Here is a 15,395-nt window from a genome sequence, read left to right as displayed (position 1 = left end):
TGGATTATAGTTTGATTTATAAATCTGAGTTTTCAGAGTAACTGAGATGTCAGATAAATATAAAGAAGTAAAAAGTGATATGTTTGACACTGTACTGTATTGGAGTGAAAGTATAAAGTGGCAGAAAATGGACATACTCAATTCAACATGTACCTCATCAATGTATTTAACTGCAGTATTTCAGTACATATACTTCCCACCCCTGATCCCTCAGTATGTCCCCGATTGTAACTATATGCGGTTATTTCAGGTCAAGGGTTTATGAGACTGGTGGAGACAAAAATAACTCAAGCACAATGCACAAACATGAAAATAGATTTATTGAAAAATATTTCCATTTGATCATTCTGTTTTAGTATATTTACATTAGCCCTTTAATGCCAGTACTTTGAACTCAAGTCCCGCTTTCAACTGTGATTAAATAATTTAAATAATCAAGTACCTCTTAGCCCAAATTTGTACCATAAAATGTACAAATGTTAATTCATGATAGAATAAACATTTAACAACCACAGGGGTAACAAATCTTGTTATTTTTAGAAACATTTCATCTCCTGAAGTATTTAATCCAGTTAAAATACTGCCATTCTTATATAAATAGTTTAAGGGTAATGCTCTGAGATGTCTACCAAGTCAATTAAAAAATTAACAACTCAAGCTAAGATGCATGACACAATTCAATGGTTTAGATTCCTGAGGTGTGGAGCCCTTACAGGTTTGACACGGGCACGATACAACAATCTCCAGTGCTACAAACTCCATGGTCGGCTAAATGTGTGTTTACTACAAGGCCTTGATTTAGATCCAAACTTAGTTAGCAGGTGTGTTTCTTCTTACCATAGAGTCTTACATTTTGGACAAATAAAGGAAACTGTCAAGTTAAATGAGAGAAAGGGGAAAAGAAGTAAACAGAAAATAGGCCTTGCCTTCAAACCACAAAAACACAATAAAAAATTTTGTTTGACTACGTGTACAAATAGAACAATCCAAAAACGTCCTCTCTCTAACACTTTGATTTGTTCCTTAAATTATTGACCAATTAGTTTCACAGCCGTTCACATTTTCTAACAGTCCGATGTATCTGCCGTGCAGCAGCTTCATGCATTTAGTGATGAAAGCGGAAAAACCACAGCAGTAGTGTGGTGTAGTGTGGTACTGAAGCTTGTGTACTGGTTGTTTTAGCTCCCAGTCTTAGGAGAAGGTAGCGGTGAGGATGGCCTCCTGCTGCTGGTGATGCAGGGTCCCGATGCCGACAGCAGGTGCAGGCAGAGCGGGCCGGCTCACTAACCGGAGCTGAGGAGGATAGAGGAGTAAGAGCTGTGAGTTTATTACACACGGTTTGTTTACAAACATCAGGCTTTACAATGTTGATTGTGTTATTCCAAACTCTGCTCACCTTGCAGGCCAGCTGATTCTCAAACCTGGGAGCCACAAAAGACCAGGGGCCCATGTTCTGAGGCTCCTCCTGACTCCAAACAAACTCTGTGGAGAAACAAAGGGAAAACTGATTATAATACACAGTAAACAAGGAGGTGATTCACTGTTTTACAGAAGGAGATCAGACCAAACATGTAGTGATATGTTGAATACATTTCATTTTTCCTGATCGGAGAACAATGTAAGCTGAAGTAAAACCTTAAGCAAAGGTTTTCAGAAAATAAACAAATTCAGGAACACTTTTAGAACACTCTTTTAAGTTGCTTTCATCTTCAATCTTTTTTAGGGTAATCAACTGTCAATAAAAACATCTAATAAAAATAAATCAGAAAAGACATTTTGGCGTTTCAGCTCGGAGTTGGGTTTACAAACATCTTCACAACCTGCTTCATGTCTGACAGCTTGTATTTTACTCAAGAAGCTAAATCTGCATTAAAAAAAGTCTCAACATCCCTCACTACTGTTTGTGTTTTAAAAGCTTAACTGCTGTGAGCACATGACTCAGATGAGCATTATAACATTTTGATCAACACAAATAGAAACTACTTCCTTGTAAAACCCAGACAGACATGTGGTAGGTCCAGAGGGGACTTGTTTCAGGATTTGTGAAAACTGCCTGTAAATGCATCCTCCTCTTCTAATGGAGAGTGGTTGTGGTGAGTTCATTAGAAGAGAAAAATACAGTAAAGAACCCAGAAATGACAAAGATTAGTGGGTGAAGAAGAGAAGGATGTTGATGGCAGTGGTTCATCAAGCTTGGAATGTGCTGCAAAACAAGTGTCTGGCCTGAAACTCACTCAGCCACTGATAACTGGTACAGCAGCAGAAGCACTCGTCCTGCAGTTAATACCAGTTTGGCTCATACTTTAGATGTTTAGATGTCACTTACAATGATCTACCAGTATTTCTGGTTATTTAATGTCCTCTTCCAGACTCGTCACAATGATAGTGGTGACTGTGGTTTTCTATTGAAGTTGCCACATTCTCCTAAATGCCATTAAACTTAGTGTGACTTAGTTGTGTAGCTGCTTGTAATTGGTTTTCTGCCTGACACTCAACTGTAGCTGGCAAAAGCAAGAGACAGAAATTCCTCTCAGTTCATAACAAGATACTGAAGAAAAATTCCTCAAAGGTGATTGATCACTTTGGCTCTGTTCTGGATTCAAAACATATTTTAGGATTTCAAGATAATGAAAAATGAGAATTAAAAGACAAGCGTCTAAAATAATATCTGTAGATTTCTCCAAAAAAGGGGGAGGGAATAAACCCCATCATGAAAAATCTGTTTCTCTGCTTTACATTTATATTCGGAACAAACTTCTACATCAGATTTGTATCCTAATTCTGTTCACACTTATTTCTCTTTTACTATTTGGTGCTTTGTGTTTTTTTTCTTTAAATTAAACAATTTCTTTCCCCCTGTCTTTTAAATGTCACTTAGATTCTTTAGTTTTATATAAAGAACTAAATAATGGTTAAGTGACGTCCAAAATGGTATCATATCACTCAGGTGAAGCTACACTCAAATGTTTCTGTCTCCACACACTGAAGCCTGGGCTTACTTGTTATAAATGGACTGTATTTATTTAGAGCTTTTCTAGTCTCAACAACCACTCAAAGGGCTTTACACCACAAGTCACTTTCCCCCATTAACACAGCACTTCTGCATGCTGTGTTTTTTTTTTAATCATTTTATTCACACACTGATGACACAACTGTTACGACATTGTGGTTCTTAACACTGACATGTGGACTAGAGGAGATAGGGATTGAACCACCAACATCCTGGTCGGTCAACGACCCGCTCTCCCTCTTAACCCATAGCTGCCTGAAACCTAAATTAGATAGCAGCGAAACCATAACAAAACCTACAGAAATGAACTAGAGAAGTGTTGTGTCAAAGCAAACTGCTGGAGTAAAGGTGCATGTATACTGACTATGTGTGCTGGTGTGAAGGTGGAGCTCTGTGAGTCAGACAGCAGGTCTGTGTATTGCTCAGTGCGAGGTAGCTCTACCTTTGGCGTTGGGGTACTTGTTGAGCTCCTGCTGCAGAGCCCCCAGTGGGAACGGACACAGCTCCTCCACACGGACCAGCGCTGTGTTCTGGTTTGCTGCTGATGCCGCCCTCTGTTTCAGCAGGGCGTAGTAATGCTTCCCTGAGCACAGCACCACCCTCTGGACACTGAGAGGGATTAGACAACATAGGTTTATTGCATCCGTGTCAAACAACAAATAGTCAAAATCCTCGAGCCCCAGTTTAATTCATGTTTGAGGACGGTGACCTTGTGGGTGACCGGCAGGAAGTGGATCTCACTTGAGTTTTGGAGAGAGGATTACCTGGATGATACCGCTGCCAGCCACAGTAAGGTAGAGACTTATAATAGTCCAGGTGAGCTTAGGATGCAGCAGAACAGTATTAGGCGACTGTGTATTGTGTTCACTGCTGCAGAGGAAACTTCCTGTTTATGAATGTCACCACATTGTCTTCATCAGCAGAGCGGTCTGAACCGTTAAGACTAATAAACAGTTACGAGATCCACTAAGTTAATCGAATTATAACGATTCAGGGCCAAAAAGCTGAAACATGTTCTCACCTACTGATAGTTGACATTGTTAATTGTCATGGTGTTGTAGCTGTGGAGGTGATGCACATGGATGAAGAAGGTTATGCTTTCTTCAGCAGCTGTTAATGCATCTGTTAGTCAGCAGCATTACACATAAATTACAGGATGGAATTCCACGAGAATCGATGGAAGCATGCGTTACGGATCAGGGAAAAACCCTTTCAATTTTAGTGTGGATCTAGGATTTATTCTTTCACTATCTGTAACATTGTGCGTTTTTTCTTGATCTTGATGAAAATAATCAGACATGTTTAGGCTGATATTTATGAGTGTGTGCAATTTGGTGCAGATCCAAATAAAAATCAAGATCTACTCAATTTAAATGTGGTTACATAAGGCGACTGTTGGGCCTTAGTGGGTGTAAGAGACATTCTAATTCCTGCTGCAATTGTCAGCTTTGACCTCTTACTGATCTTAACTTAGGTAGGTACCTTAAATCACATATCAAAGACCATTTGAAAAAAATATTTTTTAGCCGAGTCCTTGAAGTTTGTGCAGTTATTAAAAATGTACCTTTCTGCAGAGGCTGAAGTGTCACCGATCACTGGTCTGAAAGATGTTCCCGGTGCCAGTTCGGTCAGACTGGACACGGCCCCCTGTTAAATGAAAATACACAGTTCACCCACTTCAACAATAAAAGAAGTAGGAGACAAAATGTTGAACATGCTCTTCACGGTGGTTTCCACGCTCACAGAAAATCTCAGCAGTGTCTTGGGTCCAACGACGATGAGAGGTTTGCGGAAGTTCCGGATCATCTGTCGCCTCAGCAGGTGGAAGTACTGAGCGGGAGTGGTGGGGTTGACCACGGCCATGTTCACGGTGTCGCTGTCCACACCCTCCATTTTACTGTCACACAACTAAAGTACAAGAGAGGATGAGTTACAATTCAGGTAATGTGTAACACCAACGTGACTGCTGCTGGTACAAAGCAGATTAAGAAACATCCAGTCAGACAGATTCAGCAACAGAGACTCATGTAAACACCTTCCTGTCAGTTAACATGTAACAGCAGAGACAGAGTCGTGCCTTCAAATCTGCACTAAAATATTAATATAAACATTCCTTCAAAATCTGGTACTGTGTGTTGGTCAGTAATAAAAGTGGGAATTAGTTTTCTGAATAAACCTCCCCAGACGGTGATCATTTTTACCAGGGGCGGTGGTCTTGTTGATCTGGACTGTGAAAGACGGTGTGTGTGTCTGTGAGGGAGCGCTGCTATTTTCAATGCCATTCATTTTTTAAAAATAAACTGCAGAACCTGCAATAACTATAGGATGTTGACATTCCCCCTCATCACTCAACAAACGGACTGGTGGTCCTCCCTCCTGAAAATATCTTGGTGAAGATGGTAATAACAGACTGTTATCCAACATTTCCTGATTTGCCTGTCTACTTGCTCTAATTGTGCGTGAATCTGTAATTTTCAATTACAGGATCTGTATGTTGATGTATTGTGGAAAATGTCTACTTTTATAATAACCTAAAATTATTTGTTTTTTGGCACCATCATAGAAATGTTGATTATACCTTTCAACACTGAGATCATTGTTGGTGATGTGCTTTTAGTGTTTGTAGTTCAGAACGCAGCAGCTCCACTTCTTACTGGTTTTCATCATCCAAATCCTGGCTTCTCTCCACTGGCTCGCTGTTCACTTTCATATTTTACCAATCACTTTTAAAGCTCGCTGGCCTTAAACTACATTAGCAGATATGTTGACCCCTGATGAACCAACTCGCAGCCTTAGATCCTCAGACGGTCGTTTCAAAGTCAAGGCTTAAGTCTCATTTGGTTTTCGGTAATGTCGTCTTCTTTTTATTGTTCCTATTCTTTTTAGTTGTATGTTCTTTTAAATGATCCTGTCCTCTTATTGCTTTTGTTTAACTGCTTTTATCGGTGTGAATGTATTTTTTGAGTTTCCTGTGTCTGCTTTGTCTGTCAAAGCACTTTGTAAACCCTGTTTATTTATTCTAAAGGTGCTATATAAAGTTATTATTATATTATTATTGTGCAGGTGTAACTAATAAAAAGACCCACTAAGAGTATTAGTGCACTCTATTTGTGTGAAATGTATGCTCTCTAGTGTCCACAAAAATGTCCATAATGCAGTAACAAGCACAGTTGCCGTGGTGTGTACACTATTAACACTCCCACAATAGGAAATCAAGCATCACATTTTATAGATTCAAAAATGGCCACTGTGGGGACACCTCATCTGAGTAATGACACAAAATGACGATGATTCACAAGTGTCTGAAATCTCAAATTACTGTTCGCTTCAGAGTAAAAGACCGTGTCCACTGTAGTGACAGTAGTGAAGAAATGGAGGTGGAAGTGCAATTGGACACAACCTACGTGTGATGTCTTTTGTCTGGTGGCCAATCAAGACCCATTATCTCCATTACTTGCTCTTGATTATACCTGCTTAGACTCCTGTATATAACACGATCTGAGCTGCACTGCATTTCTGAAGAGAGGAGACCTGGACTAAAATTACCCTTTTTAAATTGAATTATGACTCTTAAATATAATTTCTCATTCCAAATACACAGGTGCATGTTTTCTGATTTAGATCTTCACATCAGCACATGGACACAGTGTAATATTTATACCAAGGAACACAGATCCATGGAATTTCAGCTTCAAAAATAGGTTTCACATTTTTTTTCCCATTATTGTGAGGATAATATAATAATATGAGGCCATCTGGGTCAAAGAGATCAGGCAGATAATTGTCCACAGCTTAAGCCTTTTCACTAAAATGTTCCCTCCTCATTTAACATCTTTCTACTGCAGCTCAACAAAGAAACACAAAGAGGGAAAAAGACTAGCTGTGGCAGAGATCTGCTCGATTTGTCTAAACCAGGCTCCTGAAGCTGCATATTATCCTCATTTATTCAACACAGTGTTGAACAAAGCTACAGATTTTGTCCCTCATCACATCACTATTGAATTTTAGCAGATACACTCGATTTATCAGCTGAAGCCTCAGATTAACTGCAGTCAAACTGTTGCATGTATTTTGCACTGAAGGACGACTGTGGATTTTATCACCGTCACTTCAATTCAAAGCACATTATGCATAATGATCTGTTGATGGCCAGTGGGCCAGAGGAGAGAGGACACTAAGCACCTGACCTGACTGACGTTTTCAGACACACCTGACAAATTGTGAAATTGTCCTTTACAGTAGCACAGTATCCATAAAATGTGGGGTTGACATACTGTGGTTAATGTGAGGCATCCAAGTTTGTTTGGTTTCAATAATTCATATTTCATAAATGTTTAGTTTTTTGTTAATTCTTCCTCATCCTAGTCGAGAGTTTGTGGACAGATAATGTAGAACCTTGTACAGATTGTTGAGCCCTAAAAGGCAAATTGTGATTTTGACCAATATAAATAAAACAAAAGATTTGATATTTGGATGTTAATGTGAACACAGAATATTACTCAATAGTTACTCAATATGAGATGGAGGCAGAATGACACTTCCACAGACCTGGAGGAAGCGCTCCATATGGCAGGACGAGTGTTCTGGTCCGGCTCCATCGTAGCCGTGAGGCAGCAGGATCACCATCCCACACTGCAGCAGCCATTTTGCTTCACCTGGGGACATAGTTTCAAATGTATGAAGATTCTAAATGCTTCTAAGATGTTAGACAATGTGAGTTTAATACTAGATGTGTGAGAATGGTCAGAGGTTTACCTCCAGAGATGAACGTGTCAAAGATGATCTGTGCTCCGTTGAAGAAATCTCCAAACTGAGCCTCCCAGATTGGAAGAAGCTTTGGTTGTGCGATGCTCATACCATATTCAAACCCGAGCACCGCCTCCTCAGACAGAGGGCTATTGCACACCTGACGATACACAAAACACCACAATATGCTACTTGAAAGGAAGCACTCTTATCATAGATGTTAGAGATGTTCTGATTACGATACCAGATGCAGAAATGCCTCAAATACTGCTGAAAATACCGGGTTGGGCATCTGTGAGTACACAAATCTAAGTACCAATCAGATACCACATCTTTACAGTATATTGGTTTCACCCAGATAAAGCTGCGGTTTTCATTTCCGAGAAATCACTAGCTATTCTTCGCTGCTACAAAACAGCAGTCGCATTGTACTGCCACGGTTAAGTACTGTTTTAAGAGCGGTGAGGAAGAAGTGATTTCTGGCAGTGTAGCTTTAGACAGAGCTAGCTAAAATGTCAGCCATTTGGCAATATTTCTGTGGAAGGTCAAACAAGTAAAATAGATACAAGTACTGAATGCAAGTATTTAGTCTCAAGCTATTGAAAGGAAGTGATTGTTGTGTTTTCCAGGACTATTTATTTGTGTTCAAACTATATAATAAAAGTAGCTATATGCCATTCATTCTCTGTATATATAGTTTTCAAAGGGTTAAACCTTAGTCAGGCCAAACAAGCAATAATAACTTCCATACAGGGATCCATGTAGTCTGTTTCGAGAAGGGGAAAATGGTATCGGAACATCTCCAATAGATGTATGTAAAGGTAATGTAAGAAAGTTATACTTAGAGAATATTGTGTTAAATACACATTATTTAGAGGGTAAGAGTGTTACCTCCAGGAAAGCAGTCTGCTGAGGACTGATGTGGTTGAGAGGGATGTACATGTCATTGGTCTCCTGACACACCACCATGGCATGACGCTGACTGAATGTGCCTCTTCCAACATCCTGCCCACTGATTCGAATGTTAAAACCTGCAGCAACAACACATAAAGAAATCAGTTGAATGCCAGCAATAAAATTTCAATGATTCATTAATTTGATCTGATGTTATTTTCTGCTCGACACTTACCTTGACTGAGGAGAGATCCAAACGCCAGGGCCTCCGCTGTGGACCAGTCCAGTTTGGTGCCCTCTTCCAACTTGTGCAACCGAGCCTGAGTTCACAAAAGGAGCAGCCCAGCATCATCCAGCTGCTGCAACATCAGCAGCACAACACCACCCAACAGATATGAAAGAGACCACGGCCTTACCTGTGCGTGGGTCTTTCCCAGGTGACTGTGCAGCTGGATTGGCTCGGAGATGGTCACTGATTTTGCTCCAACAAACTGCAGCAGAGGAATGGGGACGCCCGTGTCCCAGGTGGTGACTCTCTCCTGGGGCTCGACCAGATCTCCCCAGCGGCCCTGCAGGTTGGTGGGCGAGGGGCTGTACAGGGTCGTGTTGGCCAGCTTGTCGTTCAGCATGCCGTAGAGCTTTGATTTGATCTGGTCGCGCTCGGCTTCGGTCATCAGACCTTCGGAGATCAGTTTGTCTGAGTAGGAGTCAGGGATGCTCTTACGGGAGCTGCAATAAAGCAACAGTTACCCAATAATATTCCAAGAACACCGCAGCAATGGAGCAAACCCCCAAGTTAAAGATCTCTTAATGAGAAGTGTAAAAAAAAGTCCCTGATCAACTTTCCACTCCTGAGAAATACAGTGTATGTTACACACATTTTTGAAAATGAGTTATAATGCAAAGTAAAGAAGGTAAATTGAAATTGACCTTACCGGATGATCTTGTATATGGCTGGGTTGGTGAAGAACGGCTCGTCCAGCTCGTTGTGGCCCCACTGACGGTAGCAGATCAGGTCCAGGATCACATCTTTCCTGTAACGCCGCTGGTATTCGACAGCCAGCCGAGTGGCTCGCAGCACCTCCTCTGCATCATCTCCGTTTACATGGATCACAGCACAGTTCACCATCTTACCTGGGATACAAATACAAGTCTGCGATTGTAAGATGCTTCCAAGATCGAAAACTTGTGACATGACATTTAAAAGAGATGTCATAATATTTGACAACCACAGAAATATTGTGTATAAATAATAATAATAATTAATGAATACTGAATCTGTGTCACTGACCGACATCACTACAGTACATAGATGATCTCCCTCTTTCTGATGGAGTGGTGAAACCCACTTGGTTGTTCACTATGAGGTGGATGCTCCCACCGACTCTGTAGTGAGGCAGGTTGGAGAGAGTCAAGGTTTCTGTAACGATCCCTTGACCAGAGACAGAGCCGTCGCCGTGGACCTGTAAAAAGAGAACAACAGAGATGGTCTCAAAGTTTTAATTCAACTTTTAATTATACAGGAAGTCTGATGAAAACGTCTTTAACAGTTCCTTGCTTTGCACAAGTCTCCCACTGCTTTACATTTGTGCTAATTCAGCCATAAAACAATGTGAAACAGAGAATCTTAACGTCTGTAGTATGTTCAAGGAGGTCTGTTGTTACACTCAGAGATGAACCATGGATCAGGAGTGGGAAATAAAGAAGGCTTTCAACTGCCGTCATGTAGGAGGTCCACAGCTCGAGAAAGGTATAGGTTGTTTTGACTCAAATGATATTTCACAGCTGTTGCATTTGATTAGTTGTGTTTAAAGAGAATATCAGTTTATTTGCTGGAAAAAGATGGTTATCACAAGAGGGAGTGTACTGCAACAGAAGATGTGTATGGGCATCCTGGTGGTCTCAAGTTACGACCTTCCAATTGCAACATTCACGATTTGTGTCAATCCAGGAATCTCTGTTGGATCTAGTCCCACAACCACATCTATCTCCCCCTATTTCATGTGAGCTCCACAAATACAAACTTTCTACACAGCATCTTTATCTACATCAAAATAGTGGAGTGATGTTGGGATACATGTGCATTTCTTTTTCCATTCAAAAGGGAAAAGGTTTTTTCACTGTTGTCAAAAGGTTATGAAATATCCTGGATCTTGATAAACAAAAATGATGATTCATGTTTGATACCATTGAAAGCTACAGTATGTAACTTCAGCCACTAGGGGTCTCTCATTTAAAACATTAACAAAACACCTAGTTTGATGACATCATGGAGCAGCGTAGGATCATGGGATCAACCCTGATCCATGGTTTCAGACAACAGATCAGTAAGAACTCTTCACCTTCTTGTGGGTGTGTATTGGCTGTTGTGACCAGGTACCTGCAGACAGATGACTTGGTCCCCTGGCTGGGCGCTGTCTTCCGGGGAGTAGTCGCCCTCTTTCCTGAGCTGCTGCCTGGCTCGGGTTTTGCCCTGAGCCACCGGGTTGATGGCCTCGAGGTGAGAAGGGTTGGGCAGCATGGTCACGTGAAGAGGGTGTCCAGCTCCGAAATCCAACTCCACCGAGGAGGTGAGGTGGGAGAGCACGTCGCCAATGGCCGGCGAGCTGTCGGGGAACTCGCTGAGGCCACGCATCTTACGGAACATGAGCTGGAGAGATAAAAGGGGTGGAAGAAGTTTGTTGTTTGACGTTATCACACCCGTGTTTACTCTTTAGCTGCGAACTGTGACGTGTTTACAGTGGCAAGAGGAAGAATGGGAACCCTGTGGGATTTTAATGGTTTTCTGAATTAATTAACCATAAAATCTGACCTGATCTTTGAGTCAAAGTATGACAACCACCATGTGCTTTTATAAACTCAGTGATCTCAGCCGACCTCTCCATGTACAGACATATTGTCTGACAGATGAGTACCTGCACTCTTTAAGATCAATGCATTAACCTTTCCAGCTTCATGCTAATCAACAATTATTGATCCAGTCTTCCGTTATTATTCTTGAGAACAAAAACAAAAAGAAGTGTCTTTAACCCACCGCATATTGAGAGGAAGTGGAGACACGTCTTCCATCTATATATATATATATATATTCAATGGTCTTGATTAAAATACATTGTGTTTGTTCATAAGTGAAACTTAGATGTAGATCTGACTCATTTATACATAAATACAGATCATTTTAAAAGCCTTGATTACTTTTTCTTGCCACTGTACGTGTGCTGCCGGTTACAGTACTGTATGGGAGTGTCTAACCTCAGGTGGGAACTTCAGCAGGCCTATCAGGAGGTTCAGTCGGCCTCTGTGGGGCATACCGATGACAATGTCCGTGACTCCGCAGTGAGCTGACTGGTGGAACAGCTCGTAGAAAAAGCCCATCATGCTCTCTGCTCCCTCTCCTCCGTAACGTTTCACAGTAGCAAACTTGGTGGCCAGGAAGTGGTCTAATTCCTACAGGTGGTGCGAGGAAAAGGACAGAAGCTGATGCACAAAAAACTCTTCAATATGAAATGTGAGAATGGATTTTTTTATTCTCATCTTTGTCCTTGTACCGACCTGAGACTCCAGCATGATCTCGGCCAGCTGCCTCCTCTCCTCCGTGGAGAAACTTTTCCTCTTGAGCTCCTCGAAGCGGTCAGCGAACCACTCCCTCTCCTCCAGGGTGCTCAGCTGGCTGGTCTCCACTGACAGGTGGCCGCAGTAGGCTTCATCTAAATAGGCCTGAAGCTCCTCCAGTGAAGCCTCAGCCTTTCCAAAGTGCCTCAGACCTGCAGAGACACACACACAGTGAGCTGTGGTAACGCCAACACGTGAGGCTCTAACTGTGCATGACGAGTAAATATGGGAGAAGAATACAGAGGGCGAGCAGCACTGGAAAGTGCATCTACTCAAACACAACCAGGACACGACATACAATCAATATAACAAAGGGACGAGTACTTTTACTTTTCATACACAATATACTCAATAGGTGTACTCAATATTTATTATGTGTTTTTTTTTTACATCTTTGTGTTTATTTTGTGGTCATTTTGTGTGTTTATTCGGTCGTTTGTTGTTATTTTGAGTCAATGCGTCTTTTTGTTTTCAATTTGTTCAATTTTGTAGTCATTTAGTGTATATTTGTGGTGGCTTTGTGTCTTCTTGTGTCTTACTGGTCACTTTGTGTCATTGTGTTGTGGTTTTGTTTGTATTTGTGGTCAATTTATGTCTTCTTCTGGTAATTTTGAGTAATTTTGTGGTGGTTTTGTGTCATTTTGTGGTTCTATTGTCTTTCTGGTTGCTTTGTATCTTCTTGTGTCTTTTTGTGGTTGTTTTGTGTCTCCTTATGCTCATTATGTTTCTCTCTGAAGCTATTTAGTTGGCTTTCCAATAGGTTTACTTGGTCTGTATTTATATCACACCTTTCTAATATTGATGACCACTCAAAAGGCTTTCCAGTACAGATTTGCCAGTCACACATTGTGCATCTATGTGCAGCACCTTCTCTATCATACAACACTCATACACTACTGGCCCCTGAGCCCCTTGACCCTTTTGGCCTCTGCATGTATAAGGAAACATAACTTGTGGATATTGTCATTATCCTACTGTGAGTTGTGTGTTTTCTGCAGGTGTCCATCCACAGCTGTTATGTACCTGAGGTGTTGAGTGGTCCTGTCATGCTGCCCCTCAGCATGTTGATCTCTGGGACACTTTCAGAAACAGGCAGTAGGGGGTTGATTTTAGCAGCCTTGTGTCCATGTGCTCTGTAAGCCTCCACCAGCCGAGCAACACCATGATCTGAGCACAGAGCAAGAGGCTGTCAGTGTCAAAGTGACAACAACAACAAAACAACAACATTAACAATAACAACTCCATCTGAGTGAATGAATGACACGTTTACAAAGTAATGAGACTGTAAAGTGCTTATTAAAAAGGACATAACAAACAAGAATAAAGACACGTGTTTCAGTCAGACACACGGAAGCAGCAGCCTCCTCTTCCTCTCAGGTGATGAAGACAGTTAACTCCTCACTGACCTTGGTTGAGCGCCGCGCCGTGCAGCTCGTGCTCGGTGTGTTTGGGTCGGTAGCCGTAGACCCCTCTCTCCGTGTGGTAGTGGCGGCGCAGCAGCTGTCGGGCCGCGGCCGGAGGAAGTCTGCTCAGAGACTGTCTCAGGAGAAACACCGCCGCCATGTTTGCACCAAACTTTTCCTCCCGTGTGTCAGCAGCGGCTCCCTGCGGCTACAGGACGGCGGCCATACTGCCGGCTGACACGTGACGGGAGGACACGCAACGCGGGAATCCTATTGGCTGAATACTTTTTCTTAACTTCTCAACTTTATTGAACAACACGTTCAAAAGCAGGAGGCAAGTCAACCAAACATAGATCCATTAAATACTGTTTATAGGATGTTACAGCTTCAAAACAACAGTAAATCAAGTTTTTAAAAGTGGGTTATATATAATTGTAACAATAACAATTACCCCACCCTTGGTTAAAATTGTGCACATTTCAGTACTTATTTTAGCAGATTTTAGATTATTTTAAAATTTTCATTCAGATTTAAAATGTTTAGATTCATGAAAATCTGTGTGGTTTTCATACATTTGGCTTAATGCATATAATATATGTTTCCATTTCCATTTGAACTGTGTTCATCAGCTGAGTTTCACTGTGTCTTCCACAATCGGTCCATTCACTATATCCACATGTGATTTAGGTTCCACAGATATTATTTTTATTAGGGTGATTTTGTGTAATGTGGGACATCTAAGCTCCAGTCTGTTCATTTCCTGTTCTGACTAAATCTAGTCATTTTACTACAGGTTAGCATTGACATCATGGGGTTGAAATCACATGACTTCATGGGGTTGATGTCACATACATTTGTCATAAATTAGACAATGTTCCCAAATTATGTTTTTGATACATTCAAGCAACACAATATGCATTGAGTTGTTGAAAATGTGTTTTAGTTTGGTTTTTTTTAACATTTTTTAGCTGTGATTTAAAGGGATAGAGGGGTGGGTGAAGTGTGTGAGTCCACAAAACTCTTCTGGAGTCTCAGAAGTAAACTTTGTAGCAGCCCAATCCGATACAGTTGAAGTCAATGGTGACCTCTTCTCAGACGTAATAAAACTAGAGAAAAAAAACAACATGCCTCCATACTGCTCGTGTGGTGTTCGCAAGACCCGACATTCATATTCGACTCAAAACGGCGTCACTTAAACCACACACTTGCACACAAGCTCTCGCAAAAGGGCAGGCGCGGGGTACACGTTCGCATCGCTACGTCCGCTATCATCGCCACTTCCAGTAGGAGACTTTAAGGCCTAAAACATGGTGTCAATGAAGCCGTTTCGAGTCGAATATGAATGTCGGGGCTTGAGGACACTTGGATGACACCACACGAACAGTATGTTTTTCTTTTTTCTGTTGTTTTATTACGTCTGAACATTGGCTCCAAGCTGTTTACCCCTGAGACTCATTCAGTGTTTTGTGGACTCAAACACTTCAGCCACCCTACCATCGGCATAGTGGTGAGTAGATAATGAGTGAATTTAAATTTTTGGGTGAACTATCCATTTATTTAGATTTCTGATGCAGTGACCTAGGAAAACTTCATAATGACCTTGATTTAGTGTTTGGAGACATCCATTTATAACTTGTTTAACTGTTGGTAAGTCAGAATTGCTCAACTGGGAATTTGAACTCAGCTCTTCTGTATTCACAGTGAACGTAACTTATTAACTGTACCAGAGG

The 15,395-nt window shown here is 41.3% G+C and overlaps 1 protein-coding gene across 1 annotated transcript; it reads right to left on the bottom strand.

The window, feature by feature from the left end:
* Positions 1 to 303: 303 nt before the first annotated feature.
* dhtkd1 (dehydrogenase E1 and transketolase domain containing 1) lies at positions 304 to 13,958 on the bottom strand. The gene is made up of 17 exons (XM_035156688.2): positions 13,669 to 13,958; positions 13,286 to 13,429; positions 12,203 to 12,414; positions 11,903 to 12,097; positions 11,031 to 11,300; positions 9,942 to 10,113; positions 9,586 to 9,784; positions 9,067 to 9,379; positions 8,886 to 8,970; positions 8,648 to 8,787; positions 7,766 to 7,916; positions 7,559 to 7,665; positions 4,754 to 4,918; positions 4,575 to 4,657; positions 3,453 to 3,619; positions 1,397 to 1,482; positions 304 to 1,293 (listed from the first exon to the last, which is right to left on the bottom strand). Exons 1-17 carry the CDS (start codon positions 13,823 to 13,825, stop codon positions 1,192 to 1,194), a joined length of 2,748 nt encoding a protein of 915 aa, XP_035012579.1. The 5' UTR covers positions 13,826 to 13,958; the 3' UTR covers positions 304 to 1,191.
* Positions 13,959 to 15,395: the final 1,437 nt, after the last annotated feature.

Source organism: Hippoglossus stenolepis, chromosome 5 (genome assembly GCF_022539355.2).
Source record: "Hippoglossus stenolepis isolate QCI-W04-F060 chromosome 5, HSTE1.2, whole genome shotgun sequence".
Classification (NCBI taxonomy): Eukaryota; Metazoa; Chordata; class Actinopteri; order Pleuronectiformes; family Pleuronectidae; genus Hippoglossus; species Hippoglossus stenolepis.
The sequence above is the reverse complement of the archived record's forward strand: the minus strand, read 5'-3'. Positions and strand labels throughout refer to the sequence as shown.